Raw genomic sequence first — 14629 nt, 5'->3', positions numbered from 1 at the left:
GAGATTTCCTCAAACTGTGCTTTCCTGAAAGGGCTGGGCACTGACCCTCTGTGTTAATATACCCGCAGCTGCATAAAAATCTCTCCTCTGTGTCACTGCCTGCCTGAGAAATATCCTCTTTCATCAGCCATGACTGGTAAGCACAAAACACACCAGGAGAAGGTGAGCAGGTAAGAAGGCTGACGGAGGAGAAATATGTATCTCCTCTTGCCCCTTCCTTCCTCCTGGTTTAGATTCAGCTAAGCGGAGACATCCGGTTTGAATATGCTTATGTTTACTCCAAAAAATTAAGTCAAACAAGGATATTTTTGCTGACAGCAAGCCAGAAGAGCCCAACAGTTTCTAGCTGCTGGTGGAACAGAAACTGCCAAGACAAAGGTGGCACTGCTGACCATGCAAGGACAGACAACCCTTAACCATGCTAGGACAAAAAGAGCAGACAACCTCAGGAGAAAGCTCTCCTGAGGAACCACCCTCATGCCACACTGTGGAGGCTGCTAAGCCAAAACGCCCCCTGCCTCCACATTCAGGCTTCACTGGAAGAGGGGAAGCACTTCCTCAAGTGTGTGCAACGTACAAAAAGGGTGATATGTTCATTTCTGTTACGTACATGGGAAGGATATTTGTAGCCAGCAGTGGAAGCCTAAGCAAAACAATGCATGCCACTGTCACCAAAAGGAAATACTTCTTGAATTGTAAGGTCAGCAGCTCAAGGATCCACACATCCCAAAGAGAGGGGCGGACTTCCTCCCCTCAAGCCATCACAGCCATTAATAAAAAGAGCAAGCAAAGCTCTGGCTTTTCAGTACAGCCCTCCTTGTTACTCCATCAGCTATCGCACTGTCATCTGCCACATCCCGTTATGAATACTCCTTTTAAAATCCTGCCAGCAACGAAAGGTGGAGCAGTGCTGAAAGGAAACATTGCTTCCCACTGGATAACTGTTCCCTTCCTACGCTCCTTTTTCCAGCTTCTGCTCTGCCCTGCATTACCACCTGACCACTTCCCATCTCTTCCTCTTCAAAGCTTCTTTTTTACTACTTAAATTTGATCTCCAGTCATTTTAACTTTCTGAACAATACAGGCTATCTGAGACCTCAGGCTTGGTCCAATGCCCAGGTACTTGTGGGATTTTATAAAACAAGGAGGCTGGGGGGAGAAGGTGAATGAAAAAAACAGGAAAAAAAATCAGCTCTGCAGCTCAAAGTAAATAAAAACTTTAACAATAAAAGAACGAGAGAAAAGAAACCAGCCCAAAGCTTACGTCGAACAAATACCCTACTAGAATGCAGACAAGAGTGTTTGATTACCTTCTCTTTCTTAGGAAATCAATTCTTTAAAAAATATTGGTTGTAGACATTTAAAGTGACACTTTAATCACATGTTTATATTACTCGCTTTTACAGACAAGTTCTACATATTGGTTCTAAACCCAAGCAACTAAAATAATTCACAAAGAACTTCAGGGAACCACGCTGATTTTTGAGACATGGTAAATCTCAAGACAGTCAAAAGCACAGCTGTGTTTTGCGAAGTGTGTAAGATCTTACCCAATCAAGTATATGTTGTTGCAAATATGTATTTACAGTTTCCACAAAACTGCCATCTAAATTTCCAAGTTGCCAAGTGTCAATACCGTACAAAAAATAAAAGAAAGTGAAACATTCACCCTAAGTGCTACTAAGAGTCTCAACCAGCTGCAAAGGATGCCTGGAATTAAAAAAATATCTGCACGTAGTGTAAACTGAATAGTCCTACCACTAAAAAACCATCTTTGCTCAAGTATGTTCTAATGTAAATCCCTTAATTATAATCATTTAGGACTGAAAGAACCCATGTAGACTAAACAAAGTATCCTAGAAAGGACAGAAGTCCTCTCAAGTGTGCTTACCCGTACATTTAACTTGCTTCTCACCACTCGTGGTTAAAAGAGTAAGAAGCAAAAACCCCTGAAAGGACCAATCTCTAAGAAAACAATCACTTCTTGGTAGGGTTAAAAATTCCAGGAGAACAAGCTTCCAGGCTGCTCTGGTGCTGTCTAAAAGGCTCGGGCCCCTCTGCTAGATGGCTGCAGGACAGCACTCTGATGCTGCAGAGTTTTTCCTGGTCCCTTAAAGCCCTGCAGGGACACTCTGAGAAGGGGAGGTGTGACTCACCGCCCGAGGACTCCCTGCCCCCTTTGGTCTTGACTTCCACACTCAGCTGGAGAAGAGAGGTCTGCAGAGGGGCTTTGTGTTGGCTGGAGTTCAGGAAGGAATTTACTGCGTGTTTCTCAGAGCCAGCTAACGGAGGATGTGTGATTTAGGCACTCTGACAGTCACTGTGCATTGCTTAATTTGTCAGGATTATCTCAACGTGGCTGCAGGCTGGGGCAGGATATTTATTGCTCACGCTAATCCCCCCTCTGTTGTGCGCACTGTGTAATCACATCTAATGACAACAGAGAACAAGGCGTTCTGTGCCACGGGCCCGCCTGCAAGACAATTACGGCGTATCTTCCAGGGTGGTGAGCTGTTTCCAGGAACGATGGAAATCTCTAAGCAACACGTAAATTTAACATTTACAAGCAGGCTGTCTGCAGCATCTCCCATGTGCAAGGGCTTGTGACTCTCCCGTACAAGACTCCCCCGGACATAAAGGAGGCACTGCACCCGATGAAGAATGACGTGCAAGGTCTGTCAAAGCAGCTGGAGAGGCAGCTCTGTCCACACAGCAGGACCTCCAGGAATCATTTCTTGACTTTTGGGGGAACTGGGGAGGTAGCAGAAAGGTGGAAAGTAACCTTTCATGGTGTTTTGGCTAAGATGGTGATTAAACTATCATGCTTTTAAGCAGACATATGCCTGTGAAGAATTAGTACAAATGACTGAAATGGAAGGTTCCACCCACTTGGGTAACTCCGAAATTTCTTTCTAATTCTTTCAAGGAACTCAAATATGGGTATTATGTTTTGTGAGATCAATAGAAATGAACCCTCTCCCTCCTCCCCCAACTAGGTTTCCTCCCCCCCACGCTAGGTTTTCATCAGAGCACGTTCCACTGGTAAGGGGGATTAGAGGTCCAGCCATGAACACTTGCCCCTGCTGTGCTGGTACTGGCTTGTTACAGCTAGCTGTCTGATGACCTCCTTGCCTGCAAACGCTACAGAAACCGTTCTGGTGAGTTAGCTATCAAATCAGTGCTTCAGTGCTGTGCTGCCTTCCACCCTTCTATGCTGCCCAAGACTGGAACGAAGTACCCCTTAAACACAACAGCAGATCAACTTTATAAGACTGTATTTTTTTCACACTGTAACAAAAAGAGAGTATCCATTTACTTAAATATTGTGAAACAAAACCATATTTTATTAAACTCTCGCAGGCCCAAGATATTGAAACATCAGATCACACTAATTGCTTGACTTTCTAATAAGCAGTTATCAAACTGCTTCTGTATTCATTATTCTGTGTACAGAATCAAACTGATTCTGTATTAAAACTTATCAGAAAAGATAAGAAGAGGGCTAATTGCTTCTGGCAGATGTGAACATGCCAGAATAGAACCAGGCTGACTCTTTTGAAGGTGTACCAAAACCAGAGCAAGTAAATCACACGTTGGAAAAATGACTAAAAAAATGACTAACAAAACACAAAGCAGATGCTAACCACTAATTCACTTCTATGCTTCTATTGATTTTAAGAAGGGTTGTTTTGCTTTGTTTGTTTGAAGTTGAAAAAGCCATTAGCCAAAACACCGTGGCCTTTGATTTATCAGCAGTTCTCCTTCTAAGGCTACACATTATTACTTCATACCCAATTTCTTTGTATTTCTCCCACAAGAGGAATGTCAAAAGAGTGTAAGTTTAATATTGTGCTTAGTTCTTGTACAAGTATTTCCTGTTGCTGCATTTAAATGATCACGTACATACTATATAAACAAAAGCTAATAGTATCACAAGATAATAGAATTAATCTAGGTTGGAAAGGACCTCAGAAGGTCATTCAGTCCAACGGCTACCAAAACAGTGTCAACAATCACTCTTCAGTTTACTCTGGGTAATTAGTGAACAGCAAAAGCTGTGTGGCCTAGACACAGACAAACCACAATTGAAACATCAGTCATATTAACTCTTGGCTCATTTTAGTGAGATATAAGCAATACATGCTGAAATGGAAAGAAAATGTATGTGCACATGTACAGCCTCTTTCTCCTTCTTATACTCAGAAATTCATCCAATCAGTCCCCTGAAATGGAGTTTCTAAGAAGTATCTTGCATCAGATAAAAGACTGCATTATCTACATTTTGCTGGCATCAAAAAGCTCACATCAAACATATGTAATGTCAGAAACCCAGACACATCAGCAGCAGAGTGGATATGTTCAACTTCACACACCAATACACCACATCTAGGCTCATAACATATTTACCTAAACAACCACAGAATCACCAAATCGTCTAGGTTGGAAGAGACCTCCAAGATCACCCAGTCCAACCTCTTTTACCTAATACTAACAAGTCCTCCACTAAACCATATCACTAAGCTCAACATCTAAACGTCTCTTAAAGACCTCCAGGGATGGTAACTCAACCACTTCCCTGGGCAGCCCATTCCAATGCCTAACAGCCCTTTCAGTAAAGAAGTTCTTCCTAATATCCAATCTAAACCTCCCCTGGCACAACTTTAGCCCATTCCCCCTTGTCCTGTCACCAGGCACGTGGGAGAACAGAGCAACCCCCAACTTGCTAACGACTCCTTTAAGGTACCTATAGAGAGCGATAAGGTCACCCCTGAGCCTCCTCTTCTCCAGGCTGAACAACCCCAGCTCCCTCAGCCGCTCCTCGTAAGACTTGTTCTCCAGACCCCTCACCAGCTTCGTCGCCCTTCTCTGGACTCTCTCGAGTACCTTGACGTCCTTCTTATAGCAAGGGGCCCAAAACTGAACACAGTACTCGAGGTGCGGCCTCACCAGAGCCGAGTACAGGGGGACAATCACTTCCCTAGCCCTGCTAGCCACACTGTTTCTTATGCAAGCCAGGATGCTGTTGGCCTTCTTGGCCACCTGAGCACACTGCTGGCTCATATTCAGCCGACTGTCAACCAATACTCCCAGGTCCTTCTCTGCCAGGCAGCTTTCCAACCACTCATCTCCCAGCCTGTAGCGCTGCTTGGGGTTATGCCCCAGGTGCAGGACCCGGCACTTGGCCTTGTTGAACTTCATACAGTTGGCCTCAGCCCATCGGTCCAGCCTACCCAGATCCTCCTGCAGAGCCTTCCTGCCCTCGAGCAGATCGACACACGCACCTAACTTGGTGTCATCTGCAAACTTACTGAGGGTGCACTGGACGCCCTCATCCAGGTCATCGATAAAGATATTAAAGAGAACTGGCCCCAGTACTGAGCCCTGGGGGACTCCACTAGTGACCGGCCTCCAACTGGATTTGGCTCCATTCACCACAACTCTTTGGGCCCGGCTACCCAGCCAGTTTCTAACCCAATGAAGCGTACGCCAGTCCAAGCCAAGAGCTGCGAGTTTCTCAAGGAGAATGTTGTGGGAAACAGTGTCAAAAGCCTTACTGAAGTCAATGTAGACCACATCCACAGCCTTTCCCTCATCCACCAAGCGTGTCACTTTGTCATAGAAGGAGATCAGGTTCGTCAAGCAGGACCTGCCTTTCATAAACCCATGCTGACTGGGCCTGATCGCCTGCTTGCCCTGCAAGTGCCACCTAATGACACGCAAGATAATCTGCTCCATGAGCTTCCCTGGCACTGATGTCAAACTACCAGGCCTATAGTTCCCCGGGTCTGCCCTCCGACCCTTCTTGTAGATGGGCGTCACATTTGCTAGCCGCCAGTCGACTGGGACCTCCCCTGATAGTATCCAAAACCATTCCCATCTTTGTTCTATTTCTGATAAAAAGTGTTGAAACCTAGATGGGAGGGGAGATTAGTTTCTAATGATCTCACAAAAACATAATACCCATGCACGCACAAGAACAAGTCTTTCACTTTTTTGGAGGAGGGATAGTTTGTAATATTGCAAGCTAAACAAAAGCACTGCCACTAGTATCTGCTTATCTATAAAAAGAAATTCCCATCAGAAAACTTTGACAAGCATAGGACTCTTTAAATAGAAAAGCTGGCATTTAAGTATGCAATTAATGGCCTTACTCCTGATATTGAACTTGACACCCTCCCACCTGAAGTTGTCTCACAGTTCTCACTAATAATGTATTTTGTGAAGCTTTCATACTTCTATGCAGTTCGAAAGAACAAGTCAAATCAAGATTCTCAGTTCATTTGCCATAATAAAACTCCAGAAAGAGTAACTGCAAGATACACAACAGGTCAATAGAAAGTAATTATGGCTACCCTGTCTTCTGGACAGAACCTACATCATCCTGGTACAAAAACATTTTGTTCAATCAACCATTTCCCTCTTCACACCCTGAATCTGCCTTATTAACATGAAGCCTATTATAAACCTAAGTGATTCATAGCAAAGTGGTTTGTAGCCATGAAAAATAATAAATTAGAACCAAGCCTGAAACTGTGAAAGGACTCTTGCACAGTCTAACGTCTGCATGAGGTGCAGATTTCGACAAAATGATTGATTTTTACCAGTCAAGGAAAAAAGAAAAAAGTATTTTTCACAGCAGTGAAGTCAAGGCAAGTGCTTTACTCAAACTCTTGCAGACTTAGAAGTGATCAAGGACCACTATGTAACGCTGCTCTCCCCAAGGAAGATGTATCTGCTCCTTCTTCCCTACCAGCCTCACACCCTTTAAACCAAGAATGAAAATTCACCCCACGCCCAACTTCATGAAGTTCTTTAATGACCAATTTCTTCTTATTATTATTGTTAATGTAGCATCCTGGAAGTATGGCAAAAGCATCTGGCAGATGTCAGATGTTTTAACTGAGTCATCACAGTTATGTTAAAACCAATGAAGCTGCATATCTCAACTATGTCAGTCATTTCATCCCACTAGGGTATCTATATGTCTTTCACAGAATCACAGACTGGTTGAGGCTGCCAAGGACCTCTGCAGGTCATTTGGTCCAACCCCCTGCTTAAGCAGGGACACCTGGGGTAGGGTGCCCAGGACCACTTCCAGGCAGCTTTAGAAGACCTCCAAAGCTGGAAACTCCACGGCCTCTCTGACCAACCTGTGCCAGTTCTCCATCACCCTCACAGAAATGAAGTGCTTCCTGATATTCCTGATACTCAGTTTCTGCCCATTGCCTCTTGTCATCACTGGAAAGAGCCTGGCTACCATCTCTGCACCCTTCCTTGAGTGTGTTATACTCACACTTCTTCACAACTCAATAGGACAAGTGACTTAAGTCACGGTAGTATATTAGGTATATTAAGTACAAGCTCTCAATTACTATTTCTTCATCACACTAGTTATATAAACTCATTGTATGGCTTCCTTGAGCAACATGCATTTTTTATTTATTTCCAGGAAAAAAAAAAGGAAAAAAAAAGGTTGATGGTAGTGCTCTTTCTTTTAGATGCGATTTTAAGTTCAACTTCATCTCTTACCATAACTTCAGGAATCACCACAGCATTCAGAGGCTTGTCATTGACAGTTGTATCTTTAACTAGCATATATATTCTTTCAGCTTCAGAAAAACATGAAATTTCGAGTACGACAGCACCTGTAAAGATGTGTTAGAATGATTTTTTATATTTTCTATTAATAGGAAATCAACAATATTGAATCACAGCAAACATCTACTTAGGATATCTTTCAGTTAACGTTACTCTACAACACTCATGGTTGTTGGTTGTCAGTGAATTAATTGGGCATTTTGCTTTGTTTTTAAGCCTTTCTTCATACCCCAAACACACCCCAGATTTTTGTTAAAAGTCTCAAGTACATAATGAACTTCAACAGAAAACTAACACAGATTTAAGAATTCCTTTGGACTTCAGAAATATCATCTGTTTCCATACACTTTATCATACCTAACAGGCTGTTCTCAAGGTATACAAGTGACAAAACTATCAAATTTCATATTCTATCTCATTATTAAAAATCTAGTAGTTCAATTCACTGACAATATCTCAACACGAATTACTACATACAAGGATCTGATCTGAGAATCATTTTAAGATCTTTAAATCAGTTTAGGTCCTGTATTGGAAGATGGGGGTGGGAAGGGGAAGGGGACACCCGAATGTATACAAGAGAAATCTCAGGCATTTCTTTGGAAACTGTACCAAATGCAGACCCACACCTGTCCACTGCACTAATGCTTCACAGAGGCACTGCTTTGGTGACTCTCAGCAGCCCTACAGCTTCTCTGCCCTCAGTGAAATACCATTCATACAGCGAAAGCAAAGCAACAGCTCAAAAACCAGTCAGAAGATTCAAAGGAAGAATGCAGAGATGAGTATACCGATTTTCTTCAGATTTCCACCCACTGAACCCCAGCTCAGTATTGTGCTAGAAACAGTGACCACAAAACAGTCCCACCAAGTTCAAGAGCAGCACCAAATTTTTGTGTTTCAGAGTCACAATGAGGAGAGAGCATTTGAAGGGCTTTTAAGAGTTCTGCAGTGTTAGCACTATTCAGCTGAAGTGCAATTTCAAACCTCATTTCTCTGACAGATTATCATCACTTTCTTGTATAGGTGGCATGAAGCCTACCTTTTATTAATAAGGCAACACTAATCCCATGCTCTTCATAAATATATTGGGTTATGTTTTATCTAAATGGCTTTTTGCTTATGCAGTAAGATTCACATACTCTGAGCTTCGAACCTCTAGTATTAGACTGTAGTTTTGAAAATAGACATTGTTGGCAATACTTAAAATCTTATTGCTTACCTTGTGCTTGATAAACATGACTCACAGATACTACATTTGCTGCAAAGGGTAAAAATATAAACACATAAAACCTTGGGTACATTTAGAGTAAATATTTAAAATATTTTTAAAAGTTACGTAAATATAATATAAATAAATATTAAAAGTTATACAAATATAGGGAGAACCTCCAGCTAACACTTTCCCTCTTCTAAGTTTACTTTGCAAGTTAGAAAAGCTAAACTGATTTTCATAAAAGGTGGCTATGTATCCTTCCTGGCATTTAGTTTAATTCCTCTTGAAGTTACATAAAAGATTGGGAAAAATACTTCGTTTCCTGAAACAAAAAGGATGACACATTCCTGACACTGTTTATACAACAAGTTGGTTGAAAGAGTATTATGAAAAATCAATTACACTTTGAAAAAGGAAAATAAATTCTTTTCACTGACTGCTTGTCCATATGTGCGTGCACACATAGCTCTTATTTCTCTGTGACCTGGGACAAAGCACATGGACAGTATAGAAAACAGCTCATGCAAGAAGTTCAGATATTAATAAAGGTAAGGAATATTCATGCATATGGAATTAGATTGCACTGCCATAATTTGAATGGTGTAAGGTATGCTCAGTTAACTTTTAAAAAGGTTTTTCCACTAAAAATATTGTACAGTCACATATATTGTACAGTCACATATAACTCCAGTACTGTAACATCATCATTTGAATAATAAGCTGTCACATCTCTTGTGCAGCCACCAACATGCTAAAATAAACAAAAAGGCTCCCATGAGAGTAGATGAGAGACTGATTCTTCAAAAGACATCAAAAAACATTATGAAAGAAACAATAAGAAGCTATAGATGCTACTATGTTTAATTATGTACAGGTGAATAGATCTCAAAGTGCACCTGTTTACTTACTTTTGATAGCTAATTCATCCTTGAGAATATTTGTGTATTCTTCAGGAGAAAGCTGAGGTGGAAGGCCACCAATAAATAAATTTACTCGTACAATGGACTTGCTGTTTTCCACTACGTAAAATCTTGTTTGATTCATCTGACGTATTGAAGTCTACCAAAATAATAATAATAAAAAATGACATGACATTTGGCAAAAAGATATTATGAAACAAAATCCCAAATAGTTCTGAACTTAGCTATAATGTCATCTATGCCTAGAGAGTATCATAAATAGAAACAAACGTCAGTCCAAGCACTTGGCTTCTCTACAGATAAGCCAGTTGGGGGTGTAACTGAATACCTATTTTTTCTCTAAGAAGGGGGACTCCCAACTTGCTATAAAAAAGAGATCATGTTTCTCTTTCATGTTTACCTTTCTTATGTCCTTGAGTCTGTTAAGAATCAGTTCCTGACTGTCCAAGACCATGCGCTGAACTAGAGATAGAAAGAACATTAACCATGTTTGAAAACAGTGCAAGTTATTATCAGGCTCAATCAAATTAAAAAAAAAAACAAAAAAAAAAAACCAAAAACACACACACACCAAAATGTTGGGAAAATTCACAACTCTTCACACATCTATCATTAAGGACCACGCAGACTCATTATTCAAAGAAAGACCATGAAGTTGCTTTGCACAGTCTGAATTTGTCCACAGCTTTTAAAGACCTCCCTCCCTTTAAAAAAAAGTTAAAATGAAAGTGCTAGAAGATCACTTACAGATGTGCCTTTGGTCAATGCCCCTTCACTTACCTTGCTTACTGCCCATAAGCACTTCTACCAATTTGAAATTCTGGAGGCACTCCGTCTGCCAAAAGATGGAACGTGTAAATGTAGTTTCTAAATGATACACTGTTTTGCCAGATGTTTACATTGATATTATGGTATCCACTGCACAAACAAACCATGGTAAATTAAACATTTTAAAATCCATCCCAATGTTCTTCCTCTATCCCACTCCTCCCAAGTCAGGAATGATCTTTATTTTACACATTCAGCTTCCCACATGTGGTGTCAGGCTCGTGTGCTCTTAATTACAGAGGTCTCCTAGCAGCTCTGTGGAGAAATAATGCCCACAAAGCACGGTTAACTTTACCCCCCTTCAGTGACCAACAGCTCAGCTAGGCTATTTCCACAGTGTTCTTCCACAGCCAGCATGTAGGATGGGGAATGAACCTGATATTTGAGAAGTTCAGACAGGAACCAGGCTCACCAGGCCTCACCTCCTGGGGCATTCCACCAGCACTGATGGAAGGAAACCCTCCTCGTGTGCCACTGTTACTTCTCCAAATTGTACTGCTATACCACAGGGAACATCCAATTCCCTTGTAGTCAGAAAAGAAAAGCCAAAAGTTCAATCACTTCCTAGTATAACTACAATCCTGGAAACATGTGACACTCAGGACTGAGGAAGTCTTAATTTTAGGCCTTGAGATTCAAAGGAAAAATTACCTTGCTTTGCATGGATGTTAAAAGCAAGCGTGGTTTTAAAGTTGTCAACTGCCAACATCTGCTTTACCTGGAATTTGATGAGAGCTATTTGGAGGATCTTTAGAATAGATAAATTCTGAATATTAAAAAAGATTTCCTATACGTGCATGTTCATACAGCCAAATGAGAAAGTCCTTTAAAAACTATCAGTATTAGAGAAACTGCAAGAGGTCCAAGGAATTAAGTCTCTCACAACTGCAAAACAGCTTCCCAAATACAGGGATATGAAGACCTTTTTCAAACATGGTACCTAGCTTTCTTGTTCAACAGTTTCTTTTTTTCAGATGAGACAAGGTTTCAGACAAGAATTTCCAAGTTTTGTTAAAAGCTCCTTAGTACTTGAAGAAAAGGTCTGAAACCAAACCCTAGAACCATCCCACGATGCAAAGCGAGCTGCATGCACTACAGTGTATACGTGAAGACCACAGTTACCTGCTCCAAACAGTTAGCCACATGCATGCTTCAAAGTGCCCTGTAAGTAACTTCAGAAGAAGGTGGTTGCCCTTTGTGAGCATGACTGTTCCCTGGAAGGAAACAGCTGATCCACTGGTCTACTCACAAACTCAAACTCGTGAACAAAATGCACGCACTACAGTTTCAAGCCTCCACAGCTGTGTGTCTGATTCAGACTGCCAGTGCCTTGGCACACTTAAAAATTCTACTAACATGTTTCCTAAAAGTCATGCTATCTTGGCACCAGCTATACGACAGACAGGAAGACTAAAAAGAGATCATATTCCACAGAAAACGTGTATCTACAAGATTACAAGATGCATCTAATCGTTTTCCAACAAGGCTGGAAGGAATGCAGATGGTAAACCATGGAGGTGCCATTCAGTCTCAATTTTTTCTTTGCATAGACAAGCGTGACTGTCCTAACAGCCACTGATGAAGTTTCCCAACAAGATAAGCAATATATTTATATATAACTGTGTTTTCAGTATTTCAAGACATATACAACCAGAAAAAATACACTGCATACTAAGAATCACTGTGCTTTTACAAGTAAATTTGCTTGACCCAGAAAGACTGATGGTAACTTTCAGTGCAGAGCAACGAGGTCCACCAACAAGACCACAGAAAGTTTTATAGAAGTCACAAAAGACTATCAGGAATTAACAATCTCAATATTAACGTCAAATGGACAGATAGTATTTTTTCTACAGAGGAAAACATGCACTTCCCACTTCAGGGTCACTCAGGTAGCATGTGGACACACGTATTATCTTGTGTTTACCTGCCTTCCAAGTAAGGGGAGCACTTCTTTGATCACACTCTGTGTAGTGCTTTCCTTATTTACTCGTAGAGAAATGTATGCCATTCCCACCCTAGACAGAAAAGAGAAATATTTCTTTTTTTTTTTTTTTAGGACAATCATTTGACCTAACCCTTTTTTTTTTTTTTTTTTATCTAAATGGAAAATTTACTGTCAGTTAGGAAGAAAATTGTGTTATCTGAAGAAACATGCTCACTGAGTCTAATGTCAAATTCAGCCACACCAGACAAAGAACAAGACACAAGTTCTCAAGAAATTGGTCATTAAAACTGTAGCACTGCAAATGAGTTTCTTACTATACACACAACTAAAACCAGGTCTTTGGTGAAGTTTGGCAATATAGTTACATTAGTAAAATGACCAAGTGTTTACATTTTATCCCATGGATTTTAAGAAATGAATAGGTCATCAGACAGTCTTGTTTTGACTGCTAAGTATGCTTAAAATGTATATTCTCTTAGTGGTAAATGGAACAGATTTTTTTTTCCTTTAATTTTACTTCTACTCTCATATCAGAAGTCCCACTAAATTCTTCCTATTTAATAATTCTTCCAAGAATGTCAAGCTTTCAATTGACATGTATCTGTCATCATTTACTCATTTATTTACATATACAGTTAAAATAAAGTTGAATCTTTTTGGCCAAATGTACAGTAATAGAACTGCACAAGTTGCACGTGTTGTGTGCATGTTAAGAAACCCGTGAGCAGGTTTCCACATGCTGAAATGAATAATATGCGCATTGCTCATTCAGAAAAGTAAACAAAAGTATCCTCTAGTTCAAAAGAAAAAACTACATTCTCCGTTACACTTGTGAGATTTTAATGACTGAAACACACTATGCTAAACTACAGAGGACAAAGCAGGATAGCTAGCTAAGCAGGATAACCTTGTAAGAGAGGAAGAAAGCACTCACTTCAGCCAGGCAGGATAAATTCTGATCACTTCTTCATCCTTTGGTTTGGCTCTAATGATCCAAGCTTCAGGAACGGATTCTCGGAATACTGAGCCTGAGTTGCTGTCCTCTGCAGCATCGTTCCTGTTGATAACGTCATCAGACAGCAGCGCCTGCTGCGTAAAGGTCTGCAGCTCATACTCCTGCTGGTCATCATTTATGTAGTATGCCCTCAAAGCAGCCTCCTACAACACAGAAAGATAAATTAACATTTTCTTGAAAAGATACCAATAATACCTGCATAGCCGCAGACACTGATAAATACCCTACTTACAGAATCAACCTTTACAACATGTTTTAAGCACAGAACAGTAGGGAAAAAACAACAACAATGTTGTAAAAATAAATTTTAGTAGACGACATAAAAAATTATCAATGGAAAATAGTAATTTGAACATTATATTTTTGTCTAGTGATAGTCATTTTAAATTCAAGTCAAAAGTAAAAATTCAGCACCAATACAACTGACATAGAGTGCACACAAAATTTACTCCAAAAGGAAATTGGTAGATGACACTTGATTATGCCCAATTCTGAACACATTATCTTCTTGAACTAAGGGGACACTGAAAATCAGTGAGCCTCTCAACCACAAGGCTGCCCTGAACCCACACATCTGTGAAGAGTAAGTTAAGGTGCTGTACTTGGGAGATGCAAGCAGTCAGGGGAATATTACATCCATTACTGGCCCGTGCCTGCAGCAACTTTGCACATACGGACTCTGCAATGAATACAGCCCACTAAGTCACTTACGAAAAGTGGTACTAATCTGCCCTGGTATTGTATGCAGCAGTCTGATGAAACACGCTTTAAAGACGAGGAGTAGTCCTAAATAAAAGTGTTTTCAGCACCTTATTCAATTTTCCTTGGACACCACTGACATACAGAACATTAAAAGCCATTTTCAAAATCCCTGCTGATTTTGAGCACGCTAGCAAGGTAACAATCTTAACGAGCTATGAGTTTAAATCATCAAAATTCTGAGTTAATATATTCTCCAGACCCGTGTGCCAAGTTCTTTATTGACTTGGAGTCCTCACCATCCTACTGTGCACCTCCCCATACTCCCTCTGGGCTTCATTCTGCACAACATGGGGTCTCTACCCAGTTATGTCCAGCCCAGTAAATCAAAATCTGTACAGAAC

The 14629-nt window shown here is 40.7% G+C and overlaps 1 protein-coding gene across 2 annotated transcripts in view; it reads right to left on the bottom strand.

Moving 5' to 3' along the window:
• The window catches only part of DGKQ (diacylglycerol kinase theta), a 93155-nt gene that overhangs the window by 23913 nt on the left and 54613 nt on the right, over positions 1 to 14629 (bottom strand). For both annotated transcript variants that reach the window (XM_080573045.1, XM_080573044.1), the window contains 7 exons: positions 13446 to 13669; positions 12491 to 12581; positions 10516 to 10570; positions 10136 to 10197; positions 9724 to 9874; positions 8822 to 8860; positions 7531 to 7646 (listed from right to left, as the gene is read on the bottom strand). In XM_080573045.1, the coding sequence (XP_080429171.1) occupies positions 7531 to 7646; positions 8822 to 8860; positions 9724 to 9874; positions 10136 to 10197; positions 10516 to 10570; positions 12491 to 12581; positions 13446 to 13669 (738 nt within the window). The remainder of the gene's footprint in view (positions 1 to 7530; positions 7647 to 8821; positions 8861 to 9723; positions 9875 to 10135; positions 10198 to 10515; positions 10571 to 12490; positions 12582 to 13445; positions 13670 to 14629) is intronic.

This window comes from Anser brachyrhynchus (genome assembly GCF_964034855.1).
Source record: "Anser brachyrhynchus genome assembly, chromosome: Z".
NCBI classification, from domain to species: domain Eukaryota; kingdom Metazoa; phylum Chordata; class Aves; order Anseriformes; family Anatidae; genus Anser; species Anser brachyrhynchus.
The sequence above is the reverse complement of the archived record's forward strand: the minus strand, read 5'-3'. Positions and strand labels throughout refer to the sequence as shown.